The 25646-nt window shown below is 44.6% G+C and overlaps 1 protein-coding gene across 1 annotated transcript in view; it reads left to right on the plus strand.

Moving 5' to 3' along the window:
- LOC118079518 (asialoglycoprotein receptor 1-like) overlaps positions 1–25646 on the plus strand; it is a 44727-nt gene that overhangs the window by 15150 nt on the left and 3931 nt on the right. The window contains exons 3-4 of the mRNA XM_060279112.1: positions 22522–22608; positions 24143–24303. Coding sequence (XP_060135095.1) covers positions 22522–22608; positions 24143–24303 — 248 coding nt within the window. The remainder of the gene's footprint in view (positions 1–22521; positions 22609–24142; positions 24304–25646) is intronic.

The following is a 25646-nucleotide window of genomic DNA, read 5'->3' on the forward strand; positions in this document are numbered from 1 at the left end:
TTTAAAGCCCTCCTGATGAGGTTTTTGAGTTTCATGGCAAAAACATTCCTTGCAACCTTTGTGAGGTGCAGCCCATCACTTGCCAGAAGTCCGTCTTCAAGAAACTGCAGACCGTGATCTAAGAATCCAAACCGTTCCTGTTTGCACCATTTGCAAAGCCAGTTGTTCACTTCCCCTATTTTTCCCTCTCTCCCTGGGCCATGTCGTTCAACTGGGAGGACAGATGAGATGACAATTTGTGCATTTAATTGCTTCAACTTCCTGCCCAGAGCCTCATAATCACTTTTGATCTTCTGGAGGCTATGGCTTGCAGTGTCATTGGTTCCCACGTGGACCAAGACCACATGCCCCACACCACACAAGGGATGAACAGGGTTTTGAACACAACGGATCACAGTCCATGCTCCATGCAATAGCAGCATTTCTCTCTCTCACTCATAGAAAATATCTTCAAGAAAGATACTAAAATGTCTAAATCTGCTGGTACCTGGAAAACTTTTGGGAGGAATCTCTACTATGTTTCAAAAGGAAGAAAGACTTGGTATGATGCGGAGAACTTCTGTATGTCTAGAGATTCCCACTTGGCCTCCGTCTTAAGTGATGAAGAACAGGTTATATATATTTTTCTTTCTCTCTTCCACAAAGTGGTCATCCCCTCTAGTGCCCAATCCTCCTGTCAACCTTGGTTGTTCTTGCCCTCACCTGCAAATATGTTACGATCTCTTGCAGCTATTGGCATGGCTGCTTCGGTTTTGTTTTAAATAATTTCTATTAATTTTCAATTACAAAAATCCAATATGCGCCAAATTATATTAATACCAAATAGCAATACCAATTCAGATACAAATCAATTACATAGCCAATTATAAATGTTGTATGGCTTCCCACGTGGGTCTGGTTCCCTTTAGTTCTGACTCCAGACTATTGCTCAAACCAAATGCAACCTATTCTTGATAAAAATCCCTTATACCACAGCTACAATGATTAACTTCAATTCGTATTAAAACATATAGTAGTTAGTAAATTTGCAAATGAAGTTCTCCATCGTCCTGTGTGAGGTTTAAATTTCCATCAGTTGTTCCTTTATCAAATATTAAGTCCATTTTAATTAATTCCCAATCTCCTTTTTTGACTCAGAGTTACCCTGGAGAGGTCTCTCTCTTTGTTCTCAACTCTTCTGATGCGGCTGTAAAATTCCACTTTTGATTTCAAACAGGGAGTCAGCCAATGTTCCGCCAAAGTCCTGCCTGCCAGGCCTCCAAGTTCTCCCCTCCACGTCCAGTCGAAGCAATTAATTATAATTATTTGTAGAAGAATGATCTGGTTCCCCGCCAGAGCCCCGGCAAGTCTTCAAAGTCCAGTCCCTCTTCCCCTCAACGAGGGGGCAAATGAAAGAATTAACTCTGCAGAAGTTCCAAGCCATTTTTATAAGTATTCCAAACATTATTCCCCCCCCCCGCTCACACAGTCTTGCCAAATGTCATCTTCCAATGTTCTTCCCCAGCAGCAAAAGCACTGAGATAATTAACATGATTTTAAAATGCATTTTTAATAATAATATTAATCATAATTTAATTGTGCTCAAATTATTTTATTTAATACTCCTCCTTTATAAAATAGCATTAAACACAGTGGACTGCCCAATATTTAAGTTCTGAAGCTTTCCCACTCTTTCCACACAAGGAAGCCAGGCTGCAGTCCTACACCCACTTACCTGGGAGGAAACCCCATTAAACACAGAGGCGTTTACTTTTGAGTAGATAGATTGATATATTATCATACTGTAAGTTGACTACACAGTGAATTCTTAATAGCAGGAGACGTGCCTAAGCCTCTTTGCAAAGTTGTCACATTCTGCATCTTTGCTTACTATATGCCAAAGTATTTGTAGAAAACCACTTGTAGGGAGTACCAGATCTCAGGTGAACCCACCACAGGAAATATGCGCCCTGGTGATGAAATGAATAAATAAAATAAGTAAACATCACCACCGAATTCTTGGGCACAAATGAAGTGGTGCCACAGAGCCGATATAGGCACCAGACAGAAGTAATATTCTCTTTTCTTCCTCTCTGCTCTCCGCCCCCCCCCCCCATCACCAAGGAATTTGACGCCCCAGCATCCCCTACAAGTACATGTTGCCAAGCACCTCGCAACAAGTCACAGCATTCGAAGTGCAGTTCCTTAGAGCCACATTGCTCAGGCTTAGGGAGGTGAATTGGGGCATTTTGACAGCTGAGGTCGCTCCTTCTTTCCACAGAATTACATCACTTCTCAGCTCAGAGACCCCGCCTGGATTGGTTTTACAGATGAAAGGGAGGAAGGCAATTGGGAATGGACAGATGGCTCCAGAGTAATAAAACAGTAAGTCTAAAAAAAGGGGGGTATTTCAAGAGGTGTTAGGTCAAGAGGTGTTACTGTCCTTGGGCATGTAAGGAAGTTAAGTAATCTGCTGTGGTGCCTTGCACATGCATGTTGTCACACGTGTGGTGCTCCCCCAAACTAGCCAGGCCAGCCAGGCTGACTCATCCACCCCACCCTCCACTTCCAGCTCTACCTTACCTAGGAACAGGGGGAGCAGAGATGCTTCACCCTGCATGTCCCCGGCAGAGACCACCAGTGTGCTTTCTGGGACATGCAGAGTGATGGCGGCTAGCAGATTGAGGTTGAATCCTGACAAGACAGAAGTACTGTTTTGGGGGGCAGGGGGCAGGCGGGGGCGGAGGACTCCCTGGTCTTGAATGGGATAACTGTGCCCCTGAAGGATCAGGTGCGCAGCCTCGGGGTAATTTTGGACTCACAGCTGTCCATGGAGGCGCAGGTCAATTCTGTGCCCAGGGCAGCTGTTTACCAGCTCCATCTGGTACGCAGGCTGAGACCCTACCTGCCCGCGGACTGTCTCACCAGAGTGGTGCATGCTCTGGTTATCTCTCGCTTGGACTACTGCAATGCGCTCTACGTGGGGCTACCTTTGAAGATGACCCAGAAACTACAACTAATCCAGATTGCGGCAGCTAGACTGATGACTGGGAGCGGCCGCCGAGACCATATAACATATAACCTGAAAGACCGACATTGGCTCCCGGTACGTTTCCGAGTACAATTCATAGTGTTGGTGCTGACCTTTAAAGCCCTAAACGACCTCAGCCCAGTAGACCTGAAGGAGCATCTCCACTGTTGGAGAAAGTGAAAGTTATCAACGCAGCAGCTGGGGCATAAGGTGAGAAACCTGTCTGCCCACTGGCATTTCAGCTGCGTCACAAAAAGAAAGTCTCCCGCTGCGCCTTTCTGCTTTCAAAGTCTCTTAAAAGCTTTTTTCCTTCTCAGTTGAAATAGCAGAGTGTATAGAGTGACTCCCATGGACTGCAAGAAGATCAAACCTATCCATTCTTAAGGAAATCAGCCCTGAGTGCTCACTGGAAGGACAGATCGTGAAGCTGAGGCTCCAATACTTTGGCCACCTCATGAGAAGAGAAGACTCCCTGGAAAAGACCTTGATGTTGGGAAAGATGGAGGGCACTAGGAGAAGGGGACGACAGAGGACGAGATGGTTGGACAGTGTTCTCGAAGCTACGAACATGAGTTTGACCAAACTGAGGGAGGCAGTGGAAGACAGGAGTGCCTGGCGTGCTCTGGTCCATGGGGTCACGAAGAGTCGGACACGACTAAACGACTAAACAACAACAACAACATAGAGTGACTCCCAGCTCTGTAAAACAGAGAAGATTTATTAAGAGCTCCTCAGCCGGGGCTTGTTAGGTCCATCTCGGCTGAGAGCAGCGACAGGACAGAACAGGAAATATACAGCGTTTCAAATTACACAGAAATACAATAGCACATAGCATTTCCGGATGCATGAAACGTCACAGGCCCCCATGATGCAGGGCGATTGCTGAGCTATTAACCCCCTCAGCTCACATCCACCCCCATCTTTCTGCTGAGGTCCAGCTCCAAGGGCCTTCTGGCAGTTCACTCCCTGTGAGAAGTGAAGCTACAGGAAACCAGGCAGAAGGCCTTCTCGGCGGTGGCGCCTGCCCTGTGGAACGCCCTCCCATCAGATGTCAAGGAAATAAACAACTACCTGACTTTTAGAATCCATCTGAAGGCTGCCCTGTTTAGGGAAGTTTTTAATGTCTGATGTTTTATTGTGCTTTTAATTCTGTTGGAAGCTGCCCAGAGTGGCCAGGGAAACCCAACCAGATGGGCGGGGTATAAATATATTGTTGTTGTTGTTGTTGTTGTTGTTGTTGTTGTTCACACACTAATTGGACACTTGCAAGTTGCCAAGTGCCGTTTGGTGCAATCTCCCTTCTTTCCGAAGAAAGGAGAAACAGAGGCAACTGTCACATAGAGCAATTTTCTGGGGTGGGATTAAGGGCCACGGAGAAGGAGTCAGGCAGACAGAGCTCAGCCATAGGGCCAGGGCTGGCCTACCCATGGTGCCAGGTGAGGCAGCCACCTTAGGTGGCAGGATCCCCAGGTAGATCTTTATAGGGCACAACTTACCAAGATGTTCTGCCCAAGGACTGCTGAAGTTAACATGCGTTCCTTTCTCCCCCTTTTTTTGTTACATTTTGGCCCATCTAGTCCAGCATCCTGTTCTCACAGTGGCCAGAAAGATGCCCATTGTGAAAAACCTGCCTTTGGTGGCCCTCTCCTTGGTGAATCTGTCTAGTCGTCTTTTAATAAGAACATGCAGGAATTTGAACATTAAAAAATGTGGCTCTCCTCCCCACATAGAATCCAAAAGTGTCACAGCCCATTTTGCCTCAACAGGTCTTGCCATCTCTCACATCCTCCTCATTCTGTTGCCTTGGTAGATCCATCCTCTCCGCATGTCTTGGATTTAATGGAAGTCTTTCCTCTCTGTCCCAGGTATTGGCATGAGGAATACACTTTCTACACAGAAAGCAGGAGAAGCCTGGAGAAGGACTGCACCTCCATTGTGCCTTCGCTGCCTGGAAATAATTGGCTCGATACCTATTGCCATGAACTACGGAACTGGGTTTGTAAGGAGACCGTAGAAATTTAAGCTGGCCAAACCTGGGCCAACACGTGACTGAAGACAGAATGGGTTTCACCCCATGGTTCAACTTCAGGAGAAGTCTGCTTAGAAAGAATGAACAGAAATAAACTATTCCACACAAGCCTTGTTCTTTGTGCTCCCTGAAACCAAGAGAGTTGAGAGGTTGTTTGCTATTATCACTTGGGTGATGGGTGCTTCGGAAGGGTTGCCATTCTCTCCCTCTCTCCCTCTTTTTATTTTTTTATGTTTTTCCAGTTTTCTGCTTACACATCATGTTTTCCTATTGTACATTATTTCTATACAGACTTCCCAATCCAACACTCCAAGGCATTCAAGGTATACCTTGTTTTTGCTTCATAATACGGTAGATACTTTATCCACCCTATTTTTCCTCGTTCATTCCTTCATTGTAGTTGACCCTACCTGAAAGTTGATTTTGGTGTCATATCTTTTAAAATACACCCCCAAAGCATTCCCACTCACCCCATGTCTGCTAGTCATTCTGGTTCCTTATTTTGGCTGTCATGCTTGCTAGTTCGACAAATTCTATCAGTAGAGATTTCCCTCTCTTTTCAATTTTTAGCATATGCTATACAATTCTGCCTGCTGCAGTTGCATAAAGGAATAGATTACATGCCTTCATTGGTATCTTGTCACAAATTATGGCCAGCAAGAAGTCTTCAGGTTTTGGGGGGAATGTAAATTTCAATATCTTTTCCAGCTTGTCATAGGCTATCTCCCAGCATTCTTGGGCATGTTTACACAACCACATGTGAATTAAATATCCCTCCACCTCTGAACATTTCCAGCACAAATTAGACCTTCTTTTGTACATTTTTACCAATTTTCTGGGTGTCGGGTACCCACCTATAGAGCCTATCTTTCATGTTTTCTTTTATCAAATAGCAGGCTGAAAAATTCATGGTTTTGCTCCATAGTTTATCCCAGGCTGAAATTTCAATGTTATGTCCAATGTCTATTGCCCAGTGTGTCATTGCAGCCTTAACCATTTCATCTTTGGTTTCCTATTCTAATTTTATATTTATATTATATTTATATATTATATATATTATATACCGTACTTTCCCCATGTATAACATGCCCCCGTGTATAAGTTGCTTCCTACTTTTTGGGACTCCTAATTGAGGAAATGTGGGGAGATTGCCTTGAGTTGTTGGGTTTTTTTGGGGGGGGGGAGATTGCCCAGAGTTGTTGAGCTTTTTCTTTTACAGGAAGAAAACGCCAATTGCCCGCCCAATTGCCGCAGCAGACCTTGACCAAGCACCCACCAAGCACCCATCCCACCTCTTCACTATCCCCCTAGTTTAAAAAAATATTTTAAGGTAAAAGAACCTAGTCTTATACACAGAAAATTACATTAATTTGTTGTTCCCTTATACCATTTCACCCCCAAATTCTTAGCCTCCTCTTTCTTTATCCTTTTTAAAGACCTCATTTAGTTGAAAATATTGAAACCAATCTGTAACCCAATTTGGAATCCCTTCCTTATTATTATTATTATTATTATTATTATTTTACAAATCTCTCAAATTAAGGAGATCCTTATAAGTACCCAAATTCTTATCCAAATTTACCTTTTTCACCGCCCCAGCCCCAGTAGGGGATATCCAATCAAGGGTCTTCCTTTCTAGAAGATCTTTGTGTCGTGCCAAAACACAACACAAAGACCTTCCTAATTATGTGGTTTAGGAATCCCTTATGCAGCTTGGTTTTTCCATAGTAAAGGTAAGCATGCCATCCAAAAGACAGGTTGAACCACTCTAGGTCTGGGATGTTTGCATTTTTTAGTTCCACCCATTCCTTCATCCAACACAAACATGCCGACTCGTAATACAGTTTGAGGTGTGGGAGAGCAAACCCCTCTGTTTGGAGAGGAAAAAGCAATAGAAAAATAAATAAAGTGTAGAAAATAGGTTAAAAGATAAAGATAGAAACAAATAAGATGCTGAAAGAAAAGGGTTTTGATTCTTCATATGTCCACTGTATAAAACCAATATTTGCTTCATCCAATCAAATATAACACCCAAGAAAGCCACTTTTTATAAACAAACATGTTCAACCCTCAAATGGTGCTGGAAACTTTCTGCAGTTTTAAAAGTTGTTCCTGGCTTTGTTCAGGGCTCTTTCTCTTCCTTTTGTTGGGGGCGGGGCGTGACTTTGTTGCAGAAGATCAATAAAGATGAGTCTTAAAGAGCCTGTATTGCTTTCTTTTACCTGGTTTTCATCTCTGTTTTATTTCTCTGACCGAGAGTGGACCTGTCATTCATCCTCAATGATGCCTTATCCTTTAGTACTGTAACTTTTTCTTGGTACACTGGATCAATTCATTTCAGGCTTCCCTTCCCTGCTTCTTCTTCTCTGGCTTAGTTAGTCCAAGGACGTATGAGCGTGGGTGTTAACCCCTTCACTCCATATTGGCCATTAGGGCTGGGCGATATATAGTCCAAAACTGGTTTGAAGACCATATTGTGGCATTGGTTTTTGGCCTGGCAATATATCGCGAATCATGATGTGTGCGCCATGCGAAAATCACAATGTGGGAAAAACTGTGAAGCCAGCCAATGTTTCTCTCAGTTCCTGCAGCCCCTGTGAACTCTGCTGACTCAGCTCTCCCTGCCTTCTGCAGGGTGGCAGCGAATCACAATAGCAGCTGCCAGCAAAACTCACAATGCAGGAAAAACTGTGAAGCCTGGCAATGCCTTTACATCACTCTATCCTTACTTCAGACACTGTGATATATCGGTATATCGCTATGCTTAGCTGGTGATATACAGATGCCAACTTTGCTGCCACATACACCCAGACAACACCATTACTGGCCCCAACAACATCCAACATACCATCTCAGGACTATTTAATTGCTCATCCTCTAACATTGTGTATGCCATCAAATGCCAACAGTGCCCTTCAGCTCTCTATATTGGACAAACAGGCCAAACCCTACGCCAAAGGATAAATGGACATAAATCTGACATCAGGAACCAGAAGACAGAAAAACCAGTAGGAGAACACTTCAATCTCCCAGGACATTCTATACAAGATCTCAAAGTAGCTGTCTTACTACAAAAGAATTTCAAAAATAGACTGGAAAGAGAAGTTGCTGAATTGCAACTTATCACCAAGCTCAAAACCATGGAGGGACCTGGTTTGAACAGAGATATCGGATTCTTATCTCATTATACATGATAAGCGATCTTCAGCCATCTCAACCCTTGCTTTTTCATGCAAAACCATTTGCAGTCGTTTGCAGTCATCAACAGCTATCAGTCAGTCAATCACCCATTTCCACCACCCTTCTGAGTGATGCCCCCTCCCCATCCCCACCCCTCCCCACCCCTTCTCTACATAAGTGCCTGGAAACTTCCATTTCACTGTATCTGAAGAAGTGTGCATGCACATGAAAGCTCATACCAAAATAAAAACTTAGTTGGTCTTTAAGGTGCTACTGAAGGAATTTTTTTTATTTTACTTCGATCCAGACCAACACGGCTACCTACCTGTAACCAGTGGTACCTCGGTTTACAAACACAATTGGTTCCGGAAGTCTGTAGTTAACCTGAAGCGTACTTAACCTGAAGCGAACTTTCCCATTGAAAGTGTTCCAGACAGTCCGTGGAGTACTTAAACTGAAGCGTACTTAATTTGAAGCGAACTTTCCCATTGAAAGTAATGGAAAGTGGATTAATCTGTTCCAGACAGGTCTGCGGAGTACTTAAACTGAAAATACTCAAACCGAGGCGTACTTAAACCGAGGTATGACTGTACCACGATGATGAAAATCAGATATTGCCCGGTCCTACTGGCCATATGCCAAGCCTGTTCTCAGAATGGCTTTGTCTGCCAGGAACAATAAAACTTAAGTTTCTTCATTCTTTCATCCAGCACTCATACCAGACTCCTTATGTCTGCCCAGTTTATATACACCAAACTTCAGCAGAACGCACAACATAAAGAAATTCTGTGGGTCACCCCAAGATAATGTGCCGATAGCGTCCATTGTGAAGTGACCATTTTATTTTTTATTTTTAAATAATTTTATTCATTTTCCAATAGCTTTATATCTAAAGATACATCATGATCAAATTTCATTTGTACATACAATGACCAACAAAAAAAAAGAGGAAAAAGAAAAAATGACCTAAATAGGGCCAAAAAAGAAAAAGAGAAAAAAGAGGGGATTTTTTTTTTTAAAAAAAATCCTGATTCATATCATTGTTAAAACAATTTGGACTTCCCCGACTCCCCCCACTCTGGGTTCCTTATTAATTATCAATTTGGCAATTTCCACAATAATAATAAAATCCTTTTTGATACTCAAAAATTAATTTTCTAAATTATACATGATAACATATTTATATATTTAAATAATTATTTTCATACTTTCAATTCCCAAACTTAAATCAACTCTATTTTAATTCTTCTATCTTTTATTTCTTCCCTTAAACTTATTGTTCTTTACCAAAAATGTATACCTTTTCAATTAATCAATTGATCTATCCTCTTACTTCCTCATTAATTAATTAATCCCATCCCCCCTACTGCTATAGCCAGATCCTCTAGACATTTCAGTGAATTCCGTTTATCATACCCAAACCAAACCAAACATATCCGTCCATTAAAGATATTCTTTACTTATTCAACCTATTCCCACCCTTTCCCAGGTCCAACCCCAAAGTTCTTTCCACAAACTCCGCCACCCCATCATGACTACTCCTATTGTCCAATCCCTCCCCTCTTCCTTTGCGCTCTTTTTCTCCTCTGTATCTCGAAACCAGGTCATTACATTGTCCAAATCCATATCTATCTCTTTTTTCCTCCTTTTTCCTTCCATCTTCCAGCTTTTACCCTGAACTCCCCCTCTCACTAGGAGTTCAGAAGTGTCCACTGTTTCTTTCTTGAGGACTCCTTGGGAAAGATCTAAGTCTTGCCCCACATCTCCCACTTGTGGGGCGTTATGTTCTTCCTGTTCCTCTTCTTTCAAGGATTGTATTTGTAAGTCTTTTGTAGTGTCTCTGTCTCTCCATAATTTGTTGAGCTCCTGCAGCTGTTCTGAATCTTGCTTTAACACTTGCTTGATATCCTGGAGCACAGAGGAAATCTTTTGCCAAACAAGGTCTTGTGATGTTGTTGTGGCTAAGTCTTTCTCAGACATCTCAAATTTCATATGCCTCTAGTCGCTTGGGCAGCCGGAAATGGCAGGGATCAAATATCCAAGTTCTCTCTGCGCCATTTTTGATTGAGTTGGGTATATCCCTCCTTTATTATGAAATCTCATTTCCTTCATATATTTCTTAAGTCCATTGCCCACTTTTTAACAACTCTTAATTCAATTGTTCTAGTGATGTATGGAAGTGAGAGCTGGACCATAAAGAAGGCTGATCGCCGAAGAATTGATGCTTTTGAATTATGGTGCTGGAGGAGACTCTTGAGAGTCCCATGGACTGCAAGAAGATCAAACCTATCCATTCTTAAGGAAATCAGCCCTGAGTGCTCCCTGGAAGGACAGATCGTGAAGCTGAGGCTCCAATACTTTGGCCACCTCATGAGAAGAGAAGAATCCTTGGAAAAGACCTTGATGTTGGGAAAGATTGAGGGCACTAGGAGAAGGGGACGACAGAGGACAAGATGGTTGGACAGTGTTCTCGAAGCTACGAACATGAGTTTGACCAAACTGCGGGAGGCAGTGCAAGACAGGAGTGCCTGGCATGCTATGGTCCATGGGGTCACGAAGAGTCGGACACGACTAAACGACTAAACAACAACAATTCAATTGTTCAATTCCCACTTCAATATTGTAATCCAAATCTTTGATAAATTAATGTTCTTGGGTCCGTTCACTGACCTGTCCCTGGACCCAGATACAGCTTTCAAGGGGACTCTCTTTTATCAAATAATGCTGCTTGCAGGCTCTCCATACGATCAATTCTCTCCCCTGCGCCTGCTGCAGAGGAGCTTCTAAGTCTGCATCCTGGTAAATTCGATGCTTCCGATCTTTTTGACAGCCAAGGGCTAAGTCATTGCCTCATTGTCTTTCGGGGGGGGGGGTAATCGACTCCCTTTTTAGATTACCCCCTGTTGCAAATTGGTTCTTCTAATTAGATTAATTTCCACAGTCTTTGATAGTTTCAAGTAAATTTAATCCTTACTTTAGGGGAACCCGCTGCTCTCCTCCACCGGCGTCAGGGCTTCTTTCCGCGAGGGTAAAATGACGCTCAAAATGGCTCCCGCGGCGCCTGCCTCCACTTTCTCCGGGGCTCTTCCCGAGATTACCGGGAAGTGAGGGGGCCAGCAAACGGAGCACTGCCGAGCAGTGAAGTGACCATTTTAGACCTGTACAAAGTCACCTCCTAGAAAGTGACCCCGAGATTCCAAATTATTTGTTCCCCAGAGAGGAGCACTTCGGAACGGCAAAGGGTTCTATTTCATTCTTTTTCTGCAGCTAGTTCTACAGGGTGGCTTCCCTTTACAATGATTTGCTGAGCTAATCAGTGTACAGGATCCAGCATGAAATTCAACGGCCTGCCAACAGATAGCCAGGAAATGGCACAAATAGATGTGCTCAAAGTATTGATCTGAGGGGCATCTGGTCAAGTAGACTTCTGGCTCCCCAAGAATACTTATCCCTTCTATATCTATTATGGATGCTTTAGCTGAGATTCCCACATTGCACAGGATTGGACCAGAGGACCCTTGGGGTGTTCGGGTTTTGCTAAATTAGTAGCGTGAGAAACCATCAGATTGATTCTTCACACAATCAACTATAGGACAAGCAATTAACACTGGGCAGAAAGCCAAGGTCTACTTCTGCCTTAGTAACTGGCTCTCATTGGTTGGGATCAGCACTGAGACCTGTTATCAGAGAAAGCTAGCACAGTACGTGTGTGTGGTGAGTGTGGTCAGTGTAGGAGGAGAGGTGCTGTATCGGTTGAGAGAGAGACAGAGAGGAAAGGATTTATTTTACTTTGTTTTTGAGTTCTAAAGCTGTACATAGAAACTCTGGATTTTCTTTATTTTAATAAATCCTGTATATAGTTTTATTCTGCGTCCAGACGTCTAGTCATTTAAGTTACCGCCAGAAGCTTCCGGAAAAACCTGCGCAAACTCTGCTGTGTTCAGGCTGAAGTTACACCTGACACTTAAAAACACTTCCAACTCTATCATTCTGTGATTCTAAAGGGCATATAGCAAAAGTACATTCTCAACTCCCTTTTATTTCACCAGCTTAATTGCTTTTGCTGCTCACATTACAGTTCTAACATTTTCTGCTTGCCACTCTAATCTCAGAGCGGTGCAAGATCCCAGGGGTTCTAAGCTCTCATCCAGGGTCCAGATTCCTTAGAATGAGCAACAGCTGAGACTGTGGTGTCTTTATGTTATGTGGTTTATTTACACATATGCACAATCTGAACCTAGGATGGAGGGGCTCACAGCATTGCACCCCAAAAGATATTGCTTATCCCCTAGTCACAGCCTTGGAATCCCGCAGAAAGCAAGCATGGCTCTCACGCCCTGGCTTTTGCCTGCAGCCTGCTTCCAGCTTTCTCACAACCCCTGCACTCACTGTTGCCCTCCTTACTACTAGCCAGGGGAGGGAGAGGGCCCCACCCATTTGTCCTCTGGCACAGAGCAACTTCCTTTGTTATACTAATGACAGCATTTAGGGCCATAATCTCACCCAGAAACCTGCCTGGCTAGTAGTTCAATGGCGGAATCCTCTATTAGGTTTTAACCCTTGCTGGATCCGAGACCCCAGGGACTGGAAGGAACTCAGGCACCATGCAGGACCCCCCCCCCCCAAACTCACAACAATATTAATATGCTGCTGTCATTATGGTGGCAATTTTAGGCAAAATTCCATGATTCCTTTTGGGGCAGAACTGTAGCTGATCAGTTGCAACTTCTAGTTTAGACCAAGGGAAGTTCCACAAAGACTGCATTGTAGTAATCCACTCTGGAATTTACCAGTGCCAGGATCATTATATTTATTGTTTGTTTCATAAAATGTATAAACCACAAAGTTTTACAGTGAAGCAAAATATACAAGACGTTAGCCACAACAGGCGCTGTAACTCTCCAGCGGTTTGACTTCACCCTCGAAGGCGTGCTTTTCTGTTGTCCCCCAAGACAGATGGGACGCCAGCAGTAAAATACAGTACTGTACTTAAAACGTTCAAGCTACCGTGGACAAGCTATCTTAGTCCATAAGTGCCCTAGGCATACCTGCCAAGTTCCTCTCTGAAAAATAAGGGACCGGACCAAAAGTAGCATACCGGAAGTAGCGCGGCGGCCATTTTGGAACTGGGCGGAGCATGCTCAGAAGTGACTTTTGATGCTGCTGTGCCCAGTTCCAAAATGGCTGCCGCACCAGAAGTCACGCTGCAGCCATTTTGGAACTGGGCAGAGCAGCATCAAAAGTCGCTTCTGAGCATGCTCCGCCCAGTTCCAAAATGGCCGCCGCGCCAGAATAAACCGGGAAAAAACAAAAAAATCCGTTTTTTCGGCTGGGGACAGCTGGAAAAATGGGGGGTTTCCCGGGGAAAACGGGAGACTTGGCAGCTATGGCCCTAGGAACTGAAGCTGGAAGAAGGCACTCCCAGCTACTGATAGCTGGTTAGAATAGGGTGTTGACCGCGACGAATCCCCTCGCTGACGTTGCCAATAGATTATGAGACGAAAGGGTACAAGGGTAAAGCAATCCCCACTCAGTTCCTTTCGCCTTAAAATAAACCCCTCAATTCTGGGCTTCTCGGTAAAGAGAGTCTAATTCCAGCTTTCGTGGCCTGATCTCACAAACACTCAGGGCTATTTGAATGAACAACCTCTTGCCTACAGAACAGGGACTCCCTCAACTCAGATCCCAACTGTATCAGTCTGCCATATCACCCTGGCAAACTTGTGGCACTCTAGGTTTTCACCATCCTGCCCTTCCTGTGTGACTCCGAGACACAAACTATCCCCTTTTCCTTATGTAAATTTTGCCCTTTTTCTGAGTCTCCACCTCTGTGTGTTTTAATACGCTGCTGGAATAACCAAGACGATACTCTTTGGCACAAAAAGAAGATGGATTTTATTTACTTGAGCACATAGGTTTGTCTTATCTTAACGATACTTAAGTTTACAAGCTTAGTTACAGTTATACCTTAACTCTGTCCGACTTTAACTTCAAGTTATCCCAAGCCTAACCTAAACCACCACTATCCTGGCCCCACAACCTTCTTCTTCCCTCTTCGTCACCACACTCCCCCTCTTCCAACTGCCAAAAACGGTTATTCCCTCCTTTTTAAACCGGGCACTGTCCCGCCTCCTAAAGATGCGCTGTCAGTTAAGGTGGAGGTGGATTAACTCTTTCTAATCCAGGATGTAATAAATCTTCCATCCTAGGGCTGATCCGTTACATTGACAAAGCCAAGGCTGCAGGTTCGATTCCCATAACGGGCAGCTGCATATTCCTGCATTGGACTAGATGATTCTCAGGGCCCCGTCCTACTCTAAAGTTCTATGAATCTATATCCCTCAAGTGACAGAGATGGATCTAGAAGTGCCTGCCGACGACATGCTTCTCCCTTCTGAAGCAGTTCAACCCTGTCCAAAAAAGGTAACTACCCCACCTCCATGGACACAGGAGCCATTCACCCACAGAGCCCCCATCTTGCCAGGATTGAAAACCAGTTGATTGAATACGAATATGTAAGGAAAGAAAAATAGATTATGGATGTAATTGTAAAGAGAAAAGATCATAGAATCATAGAATCCTAGAGTTGGAAGAGACCACAAGGGCCATCCAGTCCAACCCCCTGCCGAGCAGGAAACACCATCAAAGCATTCTTGACATATGCCTGTCAAGCCTCTGCTTAAAGACCTCCAAAGAAGGAGACTCCACCACACTCCTTGGTAGCAAATTCCACTGCCGAGCAGCTCTTACTGTCAGGAAGTTCTTCCTAATGTTTAGGTGTCCGCTTCTCTGGAGCAGCAGAAAACAACCTTTCTCCCTCCTCTATATGACATCCTTTCATATATTTGAACATGGCTATCATATCACCCCTTAACCTTCTCTTCTCCATGCTAAACATACCCAGCCCCCTAAGCCGTTCCTCATAAGGCATCGTTTCCAGGCCCAGATGTTGTAAGATCTGTCAAGTTTTTAAATTGCAATAAAGAATCATTAAAAAAATAAAATAAAACCAGTTGATTGACCTTAATCCGGTCCACCACTGCACTCAGGTATCAATGCAGAACCAAGCAACTTCACTTCCACTTCCGATTCAGATGGTACAAAGAAAGAGCAGCGTGCCATCTTTGCTTCAGAGCCCCCAATGACTGCTCCCCAACTGTCTCATACAGCCCGAAACCTCATCTCAGCCCCAAAATATTTCCGGGGGCTAGGAAGATGGGAGACGGCTAGTCTCACAAAGCAGGTGAGGAGCTTGTTGATACCATCGCCCATGATGGGTGGGGGTGGTCTTGCTCCACTTTCTTTGACATGGCAATGCCAAAGACTGCTGCCTCACCCTGCCCCCCACCCCAAATGCCATCACAATTCACCTTACCTTTCAGCTACAGGTGCAATTGTGAATGGTGGGAGGGGAGAGCAGGCAGCCAATCAGCAAGCAGCTGGACTCCCAGGGCTGTTGCATGCACCATATTGAGAAAACAAAGGAAGTGAGTAAGGCAGGAGGAGGGAGTGGTGATGGGCAATGCAGATGAGAAGTATTGCAGGAATCAATTGCATCAAACTCGGAGGAAGAGCAAGTGAAAGCCTTTAATGGTATCCTGGCAGGGAATCCTAAGATAAAGGAGAAGGTACAGTATGTGGCCCTCCCAATGCTGCTGCACTGTAATCCCAGAGTATTTCACTTCAGCCTCCAGTTGCTAGAGTTTAGATGGTTTCTTTCTGGCCCTTTGCAGAGAGAACAATTTCATCGGCTAACTTTTTAAATTGCTAAAAGCAGCTGCTCTTTTCCAGCCTTCTGCAGCGTGAAAATGTTTCCCTCCTAAGATCTGCCTCCCATGAACCACCCTGAGACACCCAGGTATAGGGGGCAGTATATAAATTCAATAATAATAATAATAATAATAATAATAATAATAATAATAATCACCTTTGCACGTGCAACCGGCCGCTGCTTAGTGACCACCCAATGTTGACACAGTTCCCACTGCTGACTGGGTATTGTGCACAGTGCCAAGTTCCCCATTGCTACGGAGCAGCATCTTCTTCCTGATCCTGTGTTAGCCGTACTGTCAGTGGAAAACCATATCAATCCAAATGTTAAGCGTAAAGAGTTGATCTTCTTTTTTATGGCAGCAGCTAGACAAATAGTTGCTTCCAACTGGGGGAGAAAAGCCCCACAGAAACTTGGACCCAATGCATAGCTGCCAAGTCTCCCGTTTTTCGTGGGAAACCCCCGTTTTTAAAGCCGTTTCCCGCTGGCAGCCCGGATTGAAAAAAATCCCGGAAATCCCCTGGATTTCCTACCTGCCAGGGAGGCTCCGTTTTGGGTCCTGGCGCCCCCCCTCTGATTTCCGGTGCCCAGACATGGGTAGCGCGGCACCAGAAGTCGCTTCTATGCATGTCCGGACATGCGTAGAAGCAACTTCCGGTGCCGCTCCGCCCATGCCTGGGCACCAGAAATCGGGCAGAGTGGCACCGGAAGTTGCTTCTACACATGTCCGGACATGCCAGCGCCACCCAATTTCCGGTGCCCATACATGGGTAGCGCCGCACCGGAAGTCGCTTCTATGCATGTCCGGACATGCGTAGAAGTGACTTCCGGTGCCGCGTTGCTGCTGATCCCGTATTTTTCAGCGGGAGACTTGGCAGCTATGACCCAATGTATGTGGAATATAGCACTTATGGAACGCTGAACTGACCATCGGAGGGTGATAACAAGAATAGCAAATAAAGATGGCTTTGTCTCCCTAGGGTCTCAATTTATATCGTTTAGTAACAATGATACAGCAATCTCTCTTCTGTCTGACGGCTCATTCACACTCATTCACACTGTTTCCCCTGCAACTTTTCCCCTGGGCAAACCATGGTTTACCTCTGAATCAGAACCAACAGCAACCAGGTTCCCCACAGGGTGCCGTTTGTTCCGATTCAGTGTTAAATTGGAAAGCAGTAGAGCAAAGGGAAAAACCACTCAGACCTGTATCTAGAAATCAGGGAACAAGCGGAAGCGTGTGCCATGACTTGTAGAAGCCAACTGGCCAGAAAATGTTAGCCTTGGGCCCACCATCAGTTGTTGATACCACATCACCCTTTGACCAGTGCGATCAGTGGAGTATGCACTGCTCCAGGAGATCACCAAAATTTGTAGTTGTCCTTTTCCAGAGTTCCCAGTTAAGAAAACTCCTTTCCTACTCAGTCCAGTTTAGAGTATGAAATGAAGTCTGTCAGCCTTCCTAACAAGGCTAGGGAGGCTAGCAAATAGAAGGCTGGAGGCCTCTTTCTGTTCTTCCCTTGGGAGATATGCATTTGGGCCAATCTGCCCATTTTCCCAAACTATTGATTGTAAACTGCTTAGATTTCATTGTACAGCTCGATGATTACAAGACTTAACATCTGTGCATGCATTTGTTACAGATGGCAACACTTTACATTTGCTACGGTTTTTTAAAAAATTATTATTATTATTATTATTATTATTATTATTATTATTATTATTATTATTATTGTAAATAAGTAAATAAACCCCAGATGGGCAAAAGTGAACCTGATGGTAAATCTTTCCCTCGATGCGTCATCTTCACACTCATTGTTTTTCGTTTGTTTGTTTAATTTCTTCTTGTCATTCAAGCTATGGCGCCTAAACCGAAAGCAAAACCAAAGGCAAAGGCCCCTCCAAAGAAAAAAGGAGCCACACCAGCACAGCCACCGCCACCACGAAAACCTATCGTTCTTCTCATGAACGAAACCCGCGTGAAAGTCGTGTGGACTGTCATCACTATCGCTATAATAGCCTTAATCGGCGTGGCAATCGGGATGGGTGTTTCCTGTAAGTTCAGCTCCCCCTGATCCTGCACCCCCCTGCACCATCCTGAATAAATTGTCCTACTTGGGTTCTCCTGCTGAAGGGGGGCTAGATTCTCATTGCAGGGGTTTGGGGCTCGATGACCCTTTGGGTCCCTTCCAACTTTACAGTCACTATGACTATACCGTATAGGCCAGGCTGTTCCCTATGGCTGGGCAGTGTCTGGTTTCCAACATTGTGATACATCACCAGCTAAACATTTCGATATACCAATATATCACAATGTCTGAAATCAGGATGGAGCATTGGCTGGCTTCATGGCTTTCCCCACATTGCGATTTTTGCATAGCACACACATCATGGTCCGCGATATATTGCTAGGTCAAAAATTATGAAACCGATATCACGATATGGACTTCAAACTGGTTTTGGACAGTATGCCAATATATCTCCCTGCCCTAGTGAGCAAGGGAGCAGGGTTGGGCATCTAGAATGCACCTGTTGGCTGTGACCCTTGGTGAACATAATAATAATAATACTAATAATAATAATAAATTTTTTTTATTTATACCCCGCCCTCCCCAGTCAAAAACCGGGCTCAGGGCGGCTGACACCAACAGAACCACAATAAAACATAAAAACAATTAATTAAAATACAGATTAAAATACAGTATTAAAATTTAAAGTGCAGCCTCATTTCAAGTAGGCCATAAATCCAAGCCACGAGGGAGAAAAACACAGGGGTCAGGCTGAGTCTAACCCAAAGGCCAGGCGGAACAGCTCTGTCTTGCAGGCCCTGCGGAAAGATGACAAATCCCGCAGGGCCCTGGTCTCCTGGGAAAGAGCGTTCCACCAGGTTGGGGCCAGTACTGAAAAGGCCCTGGCTCTAGTAGAGGCCAATCTAGCCATCTTATGACTCGGGATCTCCAGAATATTATTATTTGTGGACCTTAAGGTCCTCCGCGGGGCATACCAGGAGAAGGTGACCGTTGGCAGGGCCCCTGGTCATGTGGCCAGAAGAGCTGGGTGTTCTTCATGGACAAGAGATGAGGCTTTCCCAAGTGGCCCCCTCAAGCCCTTTGCACTTTTGAGGGGTTCAAACCCAAGTACCCACTGCCGGCCTCTATGCCTGATGTTGCATGGATAGAGCTGCCATATGTCTGGAATTTCCTGGACATAGCTGGCAAAACTAAAAGCGATTTGAGATATTGCATACAAAACACACCAACCTTTTGTGTCCGGATTTTCGCTTTTTGAAATGTGGCAACCCTATGCATGGATCAACAGCAGATGAGAACCGTGGAGCCATCGCTTTGCAAACTTCAGTGCTAAACAGGTGGACATTGGGAGGGGACGGGGCAGTGAGAGTCACAACCCTTGGAGGACAGTGTTTCCCTTCAAGCTGCAGAACTCCTTCACACACACAACGCACCCAGAGAACTTTGTTTAAGACCTGGTGCTGGGTTTAAAAACCAATCAGTAATATAAATATTCTTTGGTGGGTCTAGCGATGGGGGAGAAACTCAGTCCAGGTAATTTGACACTGAATCTATCTGCACCAACATACAGCCGCCCTCAGAAATTAGCACATGTCTGAATTTTTTGATGCAGTACTCCAACCAGCATTTATGAAAATGTATAGAACACAGGAAATGTGCATAAAAATAAATGTTGCATTTAAAAGTCATTATAGGATGAATTTGTAAGATATTAGGAGAAAAATGTGGTACATTACCCAAAACTGCATACACAAATGTGCTTATTAGGAGCAATTCACAGGAGAATGCTGAAGAATTTTCACGAGTCTTTAAAAATGATAATAATTGCAAAATGCTTGAGAGAGATGGAGCATTGCATTTAAGATTAGAAAAATGGAGAGTATTGAAATGAAGATGATGTAAAATAATAATAATAATAATAATAATAATAATAATAATAATAATAATACTCCCATCTGACATTGGGGCAGAAATTGGGCACCTGCGAATCTTAGCACTCAACTCATCCTTGTCTTTATAACTTTAGATCTCAAGCTGAAAAAAGCACCTAAAGATCCTCGCACAGATCCATTGATCCAGCTAAGGAGCACAATGGCTGCTTCACTCAACCGTCCTAAGATCAATTCCGAAAATGGTAAGTAGAAGAGCAAGGCTGGGTTGTTCCTGACTGGGTTTTTAAAGGGGGTGGGGGTGGGGGCTGCTCCCATTCCACTGAAGCAAATATGAAGGAGCACCTTGAAGGCATCGCAGGTAAGACACAGATGTAGTAGACTTTTGGTTAGGCTTTACGGGAAATGTCACTTCTTCTGTGTACCCCAGGCATGCAAGTAACTCGTAACCTACATGCATTTAACTTGCAAGATTTCAAATTTACGTGCTGGGTGGCCTGTCAGTTGAAATTACATGAACTGAATGCGTGTAAGGCATAGCACTTCAAAACTCTTTTTGCACTGAGTTTTCCTGGCACAAGAAGAGCTTTTAAGCTCTCTACTTTATGTGCAATCCGCTTTATGTGCAATCCCTGGATCATAACCCCTGCACAACTTGTGGGTAACCTGTAATGAAACAAGAATTATAGGCGTCTCCTCTCTGCAAGGACCTGTTTCCAAAGCAGCCTGCTAGATTTATTATTTCCTTCTATTAATATGGCTGTAAAACCTATCTCTTTAACTCACTGCTGATGGCTAGCAGGATTCCAGGGAAAGCAGGAACTGAAGTAGAGCCCCTGAAAGGTCATTTGAGCAGCTGCAACAAGCAGGCACCCAGAGCTAGTAAAGGGGAAGCAGAGGAGTCATAGCAGCCCTGGGTCCTGGCTGATAGCATGAGCGATTCAGCAATCACTTTCAGGCAGAGCAACCTCGACCACCAAGGCCCTTTTCTGCTGTGAAGTCTGGAGTTTTCATTCCCTTTTGGACAACTGCTTCAAAGCCAACTCCAAAACTGATAGGACCAGGCAGGTGTTAGTCCCCATTTCCTATGAGTCGCCACTTTGTGTGGGGAGGGGGTGGGCCCCCATCCTGACAGGATGTCGTTAGGTGGAGACAGACGGTGGTTCACCACTCTTGGGCAGTTTGATTCAGTCTAATCTTGAACAATAGGCTCCTCACATTATTGCCATTACAGTATTGTTGGTTCACATTGACTGGATGGCAGACGGTGCGTATCTTGTGTATGTGGCTTGCAATACTGAGGTGCCCGGCTTAATACCTTAAGCTACTTCCCCACCAGCCCTCAAGCAGCCTCCTTGCAAAGCTAACCAAACTGAAGACGTTTTTAAAACCACATAGGCAATACTGGGGTGGAGCTTCTTCCTGGCTCATTAGATAGGAGGCAGTCAACAGTAGCCCAAAGGAACACACAAACTCCTGGCAAACCGGAATTCCCAATGCATTATTTCCCTCCAGTTAGACCCAGAAAAAAGCAACAACAGTTCCCTCCCCCTATAGATATCAGTAAGGTCTGAAACACAGGAGCAACTGCCCCATCTTTGCGGGCGACAGTTGCCAGCCAGTTGGAATCTATTGTCTCGTAGACCATAGAACCATAGAATGATTGAGCTGGAAGGGACCCCAAGGGTCATCACTAGTCCAAGGCAGGAATCTCAGCTCAAGCATCCATGAGAGATGGCCATCCAACCTCTGCTTAAAAGCCTCCAAGGAAGGGGAAGCCCACCACCTCCCGAAGGAGACTGCTCCACTTCCAATTGAAATTTCCATTTCTAATTTCCACTTCCACTTGAATTGAAGTTGCCTGACCCAGGCCCCACTTACAGCCACTAGAACCAAATGTCTCTCTCTCCTCTCCTGCTTCTCTGAACCTGCCGCCAAGCACACCTCGCAAAAAATCTTTTCCAAAATACAAACATAAACAGATACTTAAACAACGTTTTCCACCCTGCCCCAAAGTTCCCCTTATTTAATCTGCATTCTGCATCTCCCCAGAAGGTGGTGGACCCTCCTTCCTTGGAGGGGTTTAAGCAGAGGTTGGGTGGCCGTCTGTCAGGGATGCTTGAGCTGAGATTCCTGCATTGCAAGGGGTTGGATGACCTTTGGGAGTCCCTTCCAACTCTATGATTCTATGGTTTTTGCTTTTTCTTCCTGATACTGCTATCAGGGCTTGAATATTGCTTGTTTTAGTTTTGCCGGGGGCTGGGCTGGGCGGGTTCTGTTATATCTATATCTACCTATCTACCTATCTACCTATCTACCTATCTACCTATCTACCTATCTACCTATCTACCTATCTACCTATCTACCTACCTACCTACCTGTCTATCTATCTATCTATCTATCTATCATCTATCATCTATCTATCTATCTATCTATCTATCTATCTATCTATCATCTATCTATCTATCTGGTGTGTGTTTTGTTTTGTTCTCACACCAGACTTCCTTGGTTGGAAGTCTAAGATACTGTATAAATACTTAAATTTAACAAGCAAATTTGTCTGTGGTGGTGAAGGTGAAGAAGAAACCTTCTAACTGTGGGAATGCTTATAGCCATAAAGGTAGCGGAAGAAGTAAAGACATTGCCAGACCATTTAGATGAGGCTGAAAAGAACTACAGGAAACGGAAACTGAAGTACCGTAAGTAGCTGCATGCCTGAACTCGACACGTTTTGAGAATGTAAGGGTGAGCAAATGGCAAGCGGCGCAGGCTTGAATTGCAAAAAGGACACCCACCCCCACCCACCCCGGCTGGCACAAAGATCAAAGGCCGCTTTGGTTGAACGCCAGATGTTGGCACAGAGAGGAAGTTATGAACATTGGCTCTTGCACAAACAGATTGCGCAAACAGGCAGAAGCGTCTGCGTTTGAATATTTGATAGCATTTTATTGAAAGGCAGAAAACTAGATACAAAACAGAATCCTTTCCTTTTTTGCTTTTCTCTCTGTTGCATCCGCCACCACTGCTGTTCTCCTCAAACTGCCTGCCCTGCAGGAGTGTCAGCTTGGCCCCACAACTGTGGGTGCCCAGGGCCATGGGTGCCATGCAGTGTGCATGGCTCTGGCACCGAAATTTGTGAGTGCCCAGCCCCTTTGTGAGGAATTTTGTGGTTGCCCAAAGGAGTTGGCACCTTTGCTGGCACTTACTGTACCAAGGCCATACTGAATTCTTCTGAGCTCCAGTGTCCTGGAGCTTAGTCACCAGACCAGGTGCATGGCCTTGACCCAGGCATTTCAATTAACTGTTGCAGAGTGCATAAATTACTGGCAATGTCAGCATTCAGATATCTGGGCAGATGTATGCAAAGCCATCTCTCTCACGGTCAGACCTCTGTCACCTTCTTCTGCCCTCTGGGGATGGAAGCATGTGTCCATTTGGGTTTGTCTCAGCTTCTCATTTTTCTGGTCTTCTCGATATTTCCACATCCACTTGCGTTTTCTTTTTTTGTTTTTTTTTAAGAAAAGGTTCTCATGAAAACAAACCAGCATTTTGGAGCAATTTTCTTCCTCTTATGCACGTAGTCCTATGAAATTGTGCTTAATATATACTGTACTTTGCCAAAGCGATTTCAGCTCACAGGGTGCATTCTTGCATGCTACCTTCGTAAGACATAAGCATTTCAATGCAAACTTTACTTTAATATATGCATTTTTGGAAAATCCCTTGGGTGGAGAACTGAAATTCAAAATTCGGAGAATTTGGGGAATGGTTGTGTTTCAGGTCATGCGGTCTGGGAGGGTCATGGTTCTGCTGCAAGAGGACATTGGCTCCACCTAACTGTGGAGAAGAGCTCTAGATTTTAAGCATGTGCTGAAGTGATGGGTTGGAGTTCCTGGGCTCACAGAAAACGAGGAACGAGTTCTTCTAATGGGACCCAGATGTGGGTTCTGCAGCAATTCCCAATATTTCTTATATTTGGGGTCCCTCCCTTCCCCCAAGGAGCTCAGAGCAGCATGAATTGGATTATCCAATTTATTAGCACACGAACCCTTGGAGGTAGGTTAAGCTGCAAGAATTAGCCTACGTCACCCATTTCACCCATTGTTCCTCAGGGATGAGCAGGGGGTTGAATTCAACTATGCACAGAAGAGGATAATGTACTGTAGCTAGTACTGCATGCTGCATGCAGTACCAGCTACATTATTCTCTTCTTTCTACCCTATTTCTTCTCAGAAACCTTCTTCCTTAAAGGTGGGAAGTCTCCTGGTAGCTGGGATGCTTTTGGGAGGAATCTCTACTACATTTCAAAAGGAAAAAAGAGCTGGTACGATGCTGAGAATTTCTGCGAGTCCAGAAATGCCCACTTGGCCTCCATCCTGACTGATGAAGAACAGGTTATACACATCGACTTTTCTTCTTTCTGTTCTCACATGCAAATATTGTATGATTTCTTGCCTGCTTCCTAGCCACACATCCCATCTGGGTAGCTTGGTTGGTTAGAACGTGGTGCTAATAACACCAAGGTTGCAGGTGTGATCAGGGCCGGCTCTAGGGGTAGGCGGAAACCACGCTGCGCGCTGTGCCCGCCCACCAGCCGCGGGAAGAAATGGGGCGGGGTGGGGGCGCCGGAGCGATCTGCGCACCATGGTGCCAGGGCGCCCAACCAGCTTAAGATGGCCCTGGGTGTGATCCCAGTAAGGGACAGCTTCTTATTCCTGCATTGCAGGGGCTTGGGCTAGAAGATACTCAGGGGACCTTCCAACTCGATGGTTTTGCTATGATTCTGCCTTTGTAGCATCGATGCAATGGCTTGAAAATTCTGTCCCAGATAGTCCTGGGCTTCCATGAAAGCTTACAAGAGGCTCCTCAATTAAGTTAGAAATGACAGGTGGGCTTCACTGAAAGGCATTTGTCCCTCCACGCCTGACCTTTCATGAACAGGAGAACATGTTTCTTTGGCACAATCCCATTGCACATGCAGCGATGGTGAAGCCTAGTAGGCAACCTGTAGAGGCTCCATTACAGTTGTGTAAGCAGTTCCTTGGTTCAGAATCTGATGCGGAGAATTTTTTAAAATGAAAATTGTTTACAGTGGTACCTCGCTTAACGAATGCCCTGCTTAATGAAATTTCCGCTTAACGAAAGGTTTTTTCTAGTGGAGGTTGCCTCGCTAAACGAATTCATTTTACGAAAAATTCATCTAGCGAATCGCGGTTTCCCATAGGAATGCAATGAAATTCAATTAATGCGTTCCTATGGGCAATTTTTTTTAAAAAAAAATTCAATGCATTCCTATGGGATTCGCTAGACGAATTTTTCGTTATAAGAAAAGACCCGTGGAACGAATTAAATTCGTCTAGCGAGGCACCACTGTATGTGGGTTACACTGAACCTGTTGCAGATATTAATGCTGCGCAGTTTGAAGCAACTGGAAGCATAAGAACTGACGCCTTTGGAAATGAAGCCGTGTCCAGGGCCATAAAATATTATTCAAAGTTTTACTGGCAGAACTCTTCAAAAACAGAACATAAGCATCAAAGATACAATCAAAATGTCTATACTGTACATTGTATTGTGCTGTCCAGCACAGGCTCAACATCTTAGAACAGTTGAAATGATCCAGACACACCAGGAAGCAGAGATCTGTTTCTCCCCACAGCCTTCATTCCAGCCTCCATAGGCTTTAGGCTGCTTACTCTCCCTTCAGGAGAGCTTCATTTACAGCCTCATTCCATAG

Source organism: Zootoca vivipara, chromosome 9, assembly GCF_963506605.1.
Source record: "Zootoca vivipara chromosome 9, rZooViv1.1, whole genome shotgun sequence".
Classification (NCBI taxonomy): Eukaryota; Metazoa; Chordata; class Lepidosauria; order Squamata; family Lacertidae; genus Zootoca; species Zootoca vivipara.